General features: G+C 31.0%; 3 protein-coding genes across 3 annotated transcripts; 1 reads left to right on the forward strand and 2 right to left on the reverse strand.

Moving 5' to 3' along the window:
- Positions 1-62: 62 nt before the first annotated feature.
- LOC130677827 (7-methylguanosine phosphate-specific 5'-nucleotidase) lies at positions 63-2,261 on the reverse strand. Its single transcript, XM_057484698.1, has 5 exons — positions 2,026-2,261; positions 1,845-1,943; positions 1,667-1,736; positions 386-969; positions 63-321 (listed from the first exon to the last, which is right to left on the reverse strand). The coding sequence occupies exons 1-5, from the start codon at positions 2,050-2,052 to the stop codon at positions 220-222; spliced, it is 882 nt and encodes a 293-aa protein (XP_057340681.1). The 5' UTR covers positions 2,053-2,261; the 3' UTR covers positions 63-219.
- Positions 2,262-2,624: 363 nt separating this feature from the next.
- On the forward strand, positions 2,625-7,341 carry LOC130677265 (dentin sialophosphoprotein-like). Its single transcript, XM_057483953.1, has 3 exons — positions 2,625-2,864; positions 3,031-6,119; positions 7,006-7,341. Exons 1-3 carry the CDS (start codon positions 2,733-2,735, stop codon positions 7,103-7,105), a joined length of 3,321 nt encoding a protein of 1,106 aa, XP_057339936.1. The 5' UTR covers positions 2,625-2,732; the 3' UTR covers positions 7,106-7,341.
- Positions 7,342-7,442: 101 nt separating this feature from the next.
- Positions 7,443-9,883, reverse strand: LOC130677266 (probable cytochrome P450 6a23). The gene is made up of 4 exons (XM_057483954.1): positions 8,710-9,883; positions 8,045-8,263; positions 7,744-7,989; positions 7,443-7,651 (listed from the first exon to the last, which is right to left on the reverse strand). Exons 1-4 carry the CDS (start codon positions 9,605-9,607, stop codon positions 7,485-7,487), a joined length of 1,530 nt encoding a protein of 509 aa, XP_057339937.1. The 5' UTR covers positions 9,608-9,883; the 3' UTR covers positions 7,443-7,484.
- Positions 9,884-10,990: the final 1,107 nt, after the last annotated feature.

The raw sequence follows: 10,990 nt of genomic DNA on the forward strand, positions 1-10,990 counted from the left end.
ATTCTATGATAAATAATCATAGATCAGAGATAAAAAATAAACGTTTTAAAAAAAATCTGGTGTCTTATTGAGGAAAAATTTTTATTCATTCCAATTTACTTAACAATATTTTTGTTTTTGTGGTTAATTATTTATTTATTAATATTTATATTAAAAAAAGTATTAAATTCAATGAGTTAAATATTTTTTTATAGTAAATAGTAAAAGTAAATAAAATTTTTACATTATTGGCCTTAAGATATCGATAATGAGGTCCATTGATTGGTCATCGATAAGGACTATGTCAAAAGTATCAAGATAAGACGGAAGCGCCGATTCGACCTGCAAAAATTTATTATTATTTTTTTTTTCAAACGAAACAAATTTAAAAAATTAATTGACTTACATTTTCATAGAGAAAACCGATTTTTAAAACAGTATCAATTCCATCGGCTCCATCGGCCATGGTGGCATCGCCTGTCATGTCGCCCATCAGAATGCAGTTGCTGCGTGACTTGAGTGTATTATAATAATCTTTATCGATCACTTCTTCATTTTTATTGAACACGTGAATCAGTTTTTCGTTTTTAAACCCATTTAATTTACCGTCTTTATAGCTCAGGAAATTAGATATAACTTTGACGTTACTCAAAAGAACATCGTGGAATTTTAAAACCGCCTCCACGACATCACCCAGACCCGCACTGAAAACGAGAACGGGTACTGCGGCCTTATTCAATCTGTCGATCAATTCTTTAGTTCGATCCCTTACATCGGTACCGTGGACCTGTACCACTTGATCAATTTCACAGGAGTCAAAATCGATTCCTGTAAGAATATCTTCGCTTTCCCTCATCCAGGATTCCATCGCCGCGATTTTCGTATCTAGATCTAAATCATGGTCCAGTTCAATTGGTCGATATTTTTTGAATAATCTTTGTTCCTCTTTTTTTAATTCATCAGAGATTTGATTACTTCTGAAAAATATCCCTGAAAAAATATTTTTAGATTTAAATATTATATTATTTTTTTTTTCAGAGTACTTTCGTTATTAAAATTTTTAAAATTAGTGACATTATTGAGCATGATTCTAAGAATATTCTGCTAAATTTTTGTAAAAAAATATTTAAAAATAAGCCAGTGGTAGTGGGGAGAGCCGAGTCACCTCAAAAATAAAAATGCCTTATCTGAAATAAAAAAACCAAAAAAATTTCTTTAGTATATAAATTTGTCTTAGTTTTGAACGAAGGATTTTTTTTTCAATAACTACTTATTTTTTAATTAAACAAAAGGAGCAATTTTTGGTAAAAATCAGAGTTTTTTTATTACACCTCTACCAAAAATTCAAAAATGAATAATTTGTTTATTCCTTCGTTCAAATCCCAGATAAACTTGTGTACTAAAGAAATCTTTTTGGTTTTTTGATTTCAGATGAGGCAGTCATTATCCTGCCTGCGGCATGGAGACTTTTTTTGAGGTGACGTCTCTCCCCACTACCACTGGCTTATTTTTCAATATTTTTTTATGAAAATTTAGCAGAATATTCTTGGAGTGATGCTCAATAATGTCACTAATTTTAAAAATTTTAATAACGAAAGTACTCTGAAAAAAAAATCACAAAAATATCCTCTTTTTTTTGTATCTCGGCCCCTTTCCCCCACTAATATTAATCTATAAATTAACTTACCGAAACTACTGAGAACTTCTTTACCATTGACATGTTGTTTTGTAATAGTTCTGTCGAAATCGGTGACAATCTAATGCAAACGTCACCATAATTATTATTTTAATTATTGTAATATATTCATGTTAAAAATAATTAATTAATTAATTAAAAAAAAATATACAGCAAATTAAGAACTTACTTGAAGTTTATTTGGCCCATCGTTGCGTATTTTTTTAATTTTATTTATGACATTGTCAATGTCACGGATTTTGACATTCTCTCCACTTAAAATGGAGAACTGAAACAAAAAAAAAATGAATAAATCAGAAAAATTCTATCTATTAGTAAAAAAAATTTTGAGAGTAACGTTTTATACTCACGTCTTCAAATGTATTGTCTGCTGGCATAATTAATAAAATTTGTAATATTTCTGAGTATTATTAATCTTTAAAATAATCTGGAAGTTAATTATTATTTTTTCATAATATGTCAGTCTTGTTGATAAAAAATATATAAGATTATTTATTTTAAGCGTTTAACTTTTGTCTCGAATTTCATTTGGTCATTTATTTTTGTATACATATATATCTAGTGAAAATTTTTTTATTTAACAACGAAACATATGATGATAAATTTATTTTAATGAGTAAAAAGTAAAGGCGCCTTTTCATGCTGACGTTTGACGCGCGTTTTTTCAGTAATAAATTTTGACAGGTGACTCATTTTTAAATTTCGCGCCCTGTCAATTTTTTTGGAGTATAATTACTTCTTTTAATTAAAATTTTTTCTACTTATGAATTGATTAATTAATACTAAGAAATTATTAAGGATTTTTTAAAAATTCAAATGGCGCGAAATTTAAAAATCTGTCAGATGACAGAATTCGGCGCGCGCAGTAATCGTAAAGTGTCGGCATTAAAATGCGCCTTTAGGTGTAAAATAAGAGCAAAAATAAAATAAATAAAATAGTAATGGCGACTGCCAGTCAGTTTAGTCAGTACTGTTTGTCAAAACAATAATAATTAAGAATAATAATTAAGAATTATAGTAATAATATATTATTTAATTTAAATAATAAATAATAAAAATGGATTTGGGATTAGGGAGTACTCTTTTACCTGGTGATCCTCGTTTGATTGATCACATCGTTGGTGAGGTTAAATCTCAGGGAATATTTGATCAATTTCGTAAGGATGCTCTTGCTGACGTCGATACCAAGGTAATAAATAAATAAATAAACAAATTAATTAATTGATATTAATTAAATATTTAAAATTGTTTATTAGTCTTTTAATTTTTTTAAATTAGTTTTATAGTAGTTTTAAAAATATGACAAGTGGATAGAAAAATAAAAAATGTGTTAAAAAAACTAATTTAATTTGTAGCCAGCGTATCAGAATCTTCGGACACGTGTTGAAGGATCAGTTAATTCATTTCTGTCAAAACAAGTGTGGAAACCTGACTTGAATAAAAATCAATTGCGTGAAACTTTACGTAAACATATATCAGAAGCTGCGTATCTAGATGCTGGTGTTGAACGTATCGTTGATCAGGTAGTAAATCCTAAAATATATTCGGTATTTACCCCGCAGATAGAGGACGTAGTTTACAAGTATTTAGGTCTGGAAAAACCTAAGCGGGAAAAAAATGGTGGGCATTCAATAAAAGATTTGCTGCCAATTGATTTGGACCCAGTGTCACCTGAGTCTGATAAAAATAGTTTGAAAGATGTGTCGTTGGATTCGGTAGATGATCTTCCAATCACCAGCAAAGAAGACTCTGATCTGGTTGATCACAAAAATGACGACAGCAGTCAGGTTGGCGATCGTGATAAAAGTTTTGAAGAAAAAGAAACTGTTGACTCGAGAGAAGCCGCTGAGAATGAAGCCAATGGGAATGAATCAGTCCAGAGTACGGCTGAGGAAGAAAAAGTTAGACCTGGATGTTCGACACCTCAGCCTGTTGATCCTGGTTTGAATGATTCGATAAAATCGGGTGATAAAACGGAAGAGGAGGAAGAAGATAGTCCGGTTTTTGAACCAATTGATATTATGAATTTTAATGACTCAATTGTTTCTAATGATTCACATTTGTCTGGGATATCCGAACTGACAAGTCATCGGTCGCGTAGTCCTGATTTTCAAATAAATGAATTTTCCCGCGATCATTTTGATTTTAGTAATCAAGATTCTCAGTTCTCAAAAGTATCTTCGGATTCGAGGCTGTCTATTGTCACTGATTTTGGATCTTCTAATCAAGCGTCGACTCCTGTTCCGGATATTCCTAAAGAAGAAAAATCTAAAGACAAAAGTGATGATGATAAAAATAAAGATAAAGACAAGGAGAGATCTAGTGAATCTAAAGATACTAAAAATTCTAAAAGTAGTTCATCAAAAGAACGCGGGAGAGAAAAAAGTGACTACAAATCAAAATCATCAAAAGAACGTTCAGATTCACGTGACTCGCGCAGTCATCGCGAGCGCGATTACAAGAAAAAATCCACGGATTCAAAAAGCGATCGCGATAGAAGCAAAAGTAGTAGGGACAGCAGTGATAAGTCGAGGGACAAAGATAAAGATAAAGATGGTAAAGATAAAGTCAGAGATGAAAAAACAAGTTCGGCGGGAAAAGATTTGAAAGATATTTACAAGGAAAAAATACGGGAGCTGCGTGAAAAAAAAGAGTTGACGGAAAAAGAAAAATTAAATAAAGATAAAGACAGTCACAAGTCGAGAGATTCAAAGGATAAAAAAGACTCAAAGGATTCTAGTGAAAAAGATTCCAAGGATCGCAGAGACTCGAAGGAACACCGGAGCTCGAGTTCATCTTCTAGGAGTCATCGGCATGACAGCAGAAGTAAACGAGACGATTCAAAGTCTAGTCGTGATAAGAAACGAGACGACAGACACTCGAGAGACAAGAGTCGGAGTCAAGGAGATTCTGATAGCAAACGCAGCTCGAAGGATGACAAATCTGACAAAGACAAAGATTCTAAATCAACGCAGAAACGTAAAGAGTCTAGGGCTGATGACTCGCGAAAGAGTTCTGACAAAAGTTCAACAGATAAAGACAAAGATAAGGATAAAGATAAGAAACGTCGTGATGAAAAAAAATCTAAATCTAAAGACGACCACTCGAGTCTCCGTAAAAGTTCAAATGACCGCAGATCATCGGACCGCGATGGGTCCAGTGGATCTAATGGCAAAGGGAGCAAGAATTCGTGTCCCGGTTCATCGGCATCCTCATCGAAGGCCAACTCGGGCCTCAAAGAGACCGGCAATGTTAGTAATTCGAGTAGCGAAGCTTCTGATGGCGTTGACGAGTCCCAGGTCGAAGAGTATCATAACACTGATGGGGAAAGTGCAATCCAAGTTGACCAAGAGACCGAAGTATCGGGAGTAAATGCCAAGCGAGTTGATTTAGGACAGAGTGAAATAAGTCTTCCATTAAAGAAACGTCCGTTGCCTGCTGAAGATGCTGATAGTTCTGCTGAATCGAGTGCCAAGAAAATGAAGTTCGCTAATAATTTTAAAGAAGATGATAAATTTATCAAGCTGAAGAAACAATTTGAACAGAGCGTCCCAGATGTTAATCATGAGCAAGACATTAAAGTTGTACCAGATGATGAGCGGGTACAGATTATTGAGGTCCGTGAGCCTCAGGATGATGATGATGAAGATGAACCGTATCCAGATGACAAAGATGTTAATTCAAAGTTGGGACAGCCGGGCGTTATCATGGAAGGGGAAAATTTTTTTAAGATGAATGTCATTGATAATTGTAAGTCGAATTTAACGGAAATGGAAATGTCGATACGGGAGTCACTGAATGAGATGATGGCGGATAAAATAATTGGGAGGGATGGTAATGATAAGAAGCAGGATATGATAGAAGACGAATTAGAAAATAGTTTGAATTTAAATAAAAGTAATGATTTGAGTGGAGAAGAAGTGAAGGCCAGAGTTGAATCGGATGATGAAGATTGTCTGTATTTTGTTGAAGACAATGAGAGATTAAATAAATTTAAGCTGTTTCTCAAGTCACTGGATATCGACACCGGTCGTGATATTGATGACGAAGCTCCCAAGGATCTCAATACTGATGATATTGAAGTCAAACGTCTGTTGCCGGATGATGAAAATGAAGAATCTGCGGCAACTGTCACCATGGCACCGCCTCAACTGAAACGCAAATACTCCGCTAGTCCGCTGTCGGATATTGTTTTGAATTCGGAGAACAATAATGACGGTCACAAAGTCACCGGTGGTGGAGATGCTGAGAAAGACAAGAAGAAAGCCAGAGAAAAAGACACTGGACTGGGGAAAAAAAAATTAGGAAGACCTAAGAGACAGAGACCTAGTGTCAGCTCTTCGAGTCCCAATGATGATTTCATGATGCCTTTGAGTCCTGAAAGTGACGTTTCTGCTACTAGTGATAAAGCTTCCGCTAACCATAAGGATAAAGATGATAAAAGGTATTTTTTTTTTATTTAATATTATTAATTAATTAAGGGGGATAGCCACTGTGAAATTTCCAAAAAAAATTTTTTTTTTTTTTTTCATTAGATCAAAGTATATATGTTCAAAAATATGTATCTAGAGTTTTATATGAAAATTCCGAATATTTTTCAAGTTATAGTCATTTTTGTGACAGCGCGTCAACTGACAGTTGCATCAATTAAAAACTTTAAACGCATTTTTCTCGAAACTACTTTTTTTGAACTGGTGGCATCTGTAATTTGCATAAATATCAACCGATTCGCAACTTTTTTTTTTGCCGTATTCGTCTATTCAGTAGCTAAAGTTGCACGTAGGGGATTTGGAAAATTTTGATTTTTAAGATTTTTTAGGGCTGTTTGAATCCAAAAAATGAGAAAAAATAACGAAAAAATTTTTAATATGTCGCCATTTTTTTTCAAATCAAAATTTTCAAAATCCCCTATGTGCAACGATAACCACATGCATACAGATTACAACGCCGTTTGGTTTTTTTGTTTCTGATAATCCGTTTTTGAGTTAGAGATGACACCGTGGTGGGGGAAATTTTTTTGTTGCTCCACAAAAATGCTTATAACTTTGTAACAACATGATATTTTTTAATGAAAATTTAGGAGAATTATCTTCAATGTATACTTTAGAAAACAAAAAAAACCCGATCCTCAAATTCCTTTATTATTCCAGTCAAAAAAATTTCCGAAAATCACCTATTTTTTCGATCCTCACAGTGGCTATCCCCCTTAAAGCCATAGCTGTTTTTAAAAATAAAATATAATTCAGGAGAACTTTTATTACTCTTACCAGCTATGGCTCGAAAATTTGATTTACTTTCTATTTAATTATTAATTAAATTATTTTATTCAGATTAAAAAATAAACAACGATATACAAGTGACGATTTATATAAACCGCGTCCATTGTTTGTTGGCTCGTCAAGAAGAAATAGAAGATCAAATCAAGCATAGCTATTACTCAGTGAACAAAAATGGAGGAGGTCTTATTTAAATAATTACTTTAACATCCGTAGTCTTTCAATCTGTTAACTAATTAATCATCGATTAAAAAAAATAAGAGTTTGTATTTTTTTACGCTTCGTATATTATTAAATATATATATACATATATTTACACGGAAAAAATTTTTTTTTCTGTGTATTAAATTTCTTCAACATCTAGAATGTAATTATACGCAATAAAAAAAAACATGTACATAAATCATATAAATTAATATGTAGATACTTTTATATCTGATAAATTAATAATAATAATTATTAGTAATTTTTTTTAACTTTTTTTTAATAAAAAAAAAAAAAAATGTATATGTAAATATAACTGATGGTATTTACTAATTATCGGAGTAAATGTTTAACCAGAAACCATTTTCACTAGATGTCACCAAACTGCGGCGGCTAAATATTATTGGGTCGGTTGTTTTATTTGAAACTTGGACGGTATTATTTTTTAAAAATGATATCAGTCCAATTTTAACCAGCAGCATGGCAAAGCGAATTCCTGTTAAATGAGAACAGTATTAATTATTGTTATTGTAATTAATAAATTAGCAATTAAAAATAAGGAAAGGTTGAATTTAATCAGGGTCATACCGATACAATTGCGCGGTCCCTCGCCGAATGGCATAAAAGTGTACGAATTTATGATACTTTTATTGCTGAATCTCTCTGGATCAAATTTATCTGGCTCTGGATAATAATTTGGATCGTGATGAAGGCCGTAGATTGGAATAATTACTCTCATACCAGGGGGTAATTTAACTTTAGTATTCGGTATCTCGTATGTGGACTCGCATCTTCGAGAAATCATTGCCGCTGGTGGATATTTCCTCAGTGTTTCTATTAATTTATTTAAATTAATGGTAATTTATTTTTTTTAGTTTACTCAAATTACCTAAAATTACTTTTTCCAGATACGTCATTTCTTGTACAGATTCGTAAGTTAATTCTCCGTGTTTTTTTATCGTCGTTTCAATTTCATCTTTAAGTCGTTTTTGAATTTTAAAATTCAGTGCTAACTCGTGAAGACAAAATGCTATGGTATTAGATGATGTTTCATATCCAGCAACAAAAAATACAAATGCTTGAGCGGCTATTGTATTTTCATTTAATTCTATAAATTTAAAAATAAAAAATAAATTGAATTTTTGAATTTAAAATTAATTCGGTATTTTTATTTATAATTATTTGAATTAATTTTTCTGTTATTTGTTTTTTTTACTATAAAAAATTAAAAAATTATTTGTGTGAAATTCAAAAGAAATTTTTTGATGTAAATTTATTTTGATTTTAATCTCGGCTTTAAAAAATTTATTTAATTAAAAAATTAATTCGCTACTTGAATTTTTAAATATTTGAATAAATTTTTGCTGTCTTCCATTTTTTGAATCCCAAAAAATTGAAGAATTTTTTTGATAAAATTCAAAAAAATTTTTTTTATTTTAATCTCGACTAAAAATTCATTTAATTAAAAATTTTTAAAAATAATCGAAGAACTTCCGGTAGAAAAATTGACTTTGTCTTCAGTAAAAAGTATAAATTTTAAATTTAAATATATACCAATATTATCTTCATTATTATAATTATTATCATGCAGACAATTATTTTTCAATTCAATTAACAAATCCATGAAATCATTTCTTCTTTGCTGCCTCTCATGTTCTAATTCTCTTTGCGCAATCATTTGCTTGACAATGTCTTTAAAAAACTCGATAACATCCCGATCAATTATCTGTATTTTAAATAATTTATAAGCCCGCGGGATCGCCGTTCGGAGCATCCGCCAAAGCGTACTTTTGTAACTCGGCTTAGATAATTTTTTAACAGCACAATGAAACTCTGATTGTTCATCAGTCAGTGCATTAATCTTAATTCCAAATGCACAGCTACCAATGACGTCAATTGTAAAATTAACCGCCAATTCACGTACGTCGACAGCAGCATCACCTCCCGTTTTATTAATTAATTTATATAAAATAACTCCGCATTCTTGCAGCAACGGAAACATTTTTTTAATTTTACCGCCTGAAAATACAGGCGTTAATTTATGCCGTAAATTTTTCCACTTGTTTCCCTCTAAATTAAATAAATGGCAGGACAATGCGTCCTCTGTATTTGTCGGGATTCCCCGATTTATAAAATATTTGAAATCTTTAGCGCACACGCGCTTAATTAATTCGGGATCTCGGATAAATAAAATCGGCGAACGCACACGGAATACTCCAAAATATGATGAATTAAACCAATTGTACATATCTTTTATCACTTCCGGTTGTGATTTTTTGAATAATAATAAGTCACTGAAATTGCCGAATATTACCGTTGGTTTTTTGTACAAAACATCGCGAACTGACCAGTAATTAAATGTGCTCGTTAAATATAAATAAAATAAAGTCATTAGTATTGATATTGAAGTTGTGATCAAACATAAATTTGAAAATAAATTTATGATGTTCATTTTAAATAAGAAAATTTGAAATATATTTTATGTGATTACGCGGAAAAAATTAATGGATTTAATTTTATTAAATTCTTTATGCCGGTCATACACTTGCACTGATAAGAATTAATTAACTGGGTCTTATCAAGGTCAGTGGTATTTTAAATTAATTGTTTTGTATGAATTTTGATAAAAAAATTAATTTGTTTGCTTTGCGGTTCGTAAATTTAGCGGAGAGATAACGATACGTCCGATCGGTGCGATCGATTAATCACTAATGCAATGATTGTATTGATGTTTTAAAACTCAGTTCATTATATTGGATGGATGTATCTGTTTTGCAGGTGATGACACGATAATTAATTGCAGAATATTTTTTAAATTCTATGGTAAAAAAATTGAATATTTAAATAATTTAATAGACAAACGAGATCTATGCCATTTTTTTAATTTTTAAAATCTAAAGTCGGATATTGATTGATAATTAAATTTTGAAATCAGTTTTTTTCTGATAATTGAATTATTTCTTAACAAGTAGGTCTACCGTAGCCGATTTTTTAGGAGTGTAGAAGATTGTGTTAAATTGTCACCCGAGTCGAAGTCAAGGATGACAAAAATGAGGCTCGCGATAAAATAAAAATAAAAAAATCAAATTTTAAATCTCAGGTTAGAGAAAAATTTGAGGTTTTTTCATTTTTTAAGGATCCAGGTTGTAAAATTCAAAGCCAAAAGTGAACACAGGACCGAAAACTTTTTAAATGTAAATGTAGCCGATAAACGGGTCCAAAACTGGCTGGAAATTTGAAAATTTTCTGTACAGTATTAAGCTGCTTGGACTTTTTATAAGTTCTAGAATTTTATTTAAAAAAATATATATTTATATACAGATTATAAAGCAATTGAGCCTCGTTTTTCGTTGACATTTAGAGTTTTTGCTAAAATAACTACTGACCCTCTTTCAGTAACAGGAACAATTATTTCTTACCCTGATTAAACAACTGAATTTGACCGAATTAAAAATTTTAATTCTGTTATATTCTGTCGAATTCCGCAAAACAGAATTCAACTGAATTGAAAATTCGAATTTGAATTAAACAGAATAAAACCGATTTAAAAACTACAAATTCGTTTTAATTCAGTTTAATTCGGATTCAGAACCAGAAATTGGAGAATTATTTTCGAATTAATTAGAATTAAACCGAATAGAATTATTTAAATTCGTTTTAATTTTGACAAATTCTGGTTTTCCTGCCGAATTAGACAGAATGAATTTTTAAGTTACGTACTGAATTAACAAAATTTATCTGAATTAAATAGAATTATAAATTTAATTCTGTTTAATTCGATCGAATTCAGTTGTTTAATCAGGGTAACTCTGTAAATATTAAAAATAAATCAACA

The sequence above is a fragment of the Microplitis mediator genome, chromosome 11, assembly GCF_029852145.1.
Source record: "Microplitis mediator isolate UGA2020A chromosome 11, iyMicMedi2.1, whole genome shotgun sequence".
Classification (NCBI taxonomy): Eukaryota; Metazoa; Arthropoda; class Insecta; order Hymenoptera; family Braconidae; genus Microplitis; species Microplitis mediator.

Bases quoted from the DNA above. Each gene is read 5' to 3' on its own strand.
- LOC130677827 (XM_057484698.1), bottom strand. From the start codon at position 2,052: ATGCCAGCAGACAATACATTTGAAGAC. The intron at 1,944-2,025 runs GTGAGTATAAAA...TTTTTGTTTCAG, and splicing joins CAGACAATACATTTGAAGAC to TTCTCCATTTTAAGTGGAGA. The intron at 322-385 runs GTAAGTCAATTA...AAATTTTTGCAG, and splicing joins TCGGTTTTCTCTATGAAAAT to GTCGAATCGGCGCTTCCGTC.
- LOC130677265 (XM_057483953.1), top strand. From the start codon at position 2,733: ATGGATTTGGGATTAGGGAGTACTCTTTTACCTGGTGATCCTCGTTTG. The intron at 2,865-3,030 runs GTAATAAATAAA...TTTAATTTGTAG, and splicing joins TTGCTGACGTCGATACCAAG to CCAGCGTATCAGAATCTTCG. The intron at 6,120-7,005 runs GTATTTTTTTTT...TATTTTATTCAG, and splicing joins AAGGATAAAGATGATAAAAG to ATTAAAAAATAAACAACGAT.
- LOC130677266 (XM_057483954.1), bottom strand. From the start codon at position 9,607: ATGAACATCATAAATTTATTTTCAAATTTATGTTTGATCACAACTTCA. The intron at 8,264-8,709 runs GTATATATTTAA...TTAAATTTATAG, and splicing joins TAATAATGAAGATAATATTG to AATTAAATGAAAATACAATA. The intron at 7,652-7,743 runs GTATGACCCTGA...CTCATTTAACAG, and splicing joins GGGACCGCGCAATTGTATCG to GAATTCGCTTTGCCATGCTG.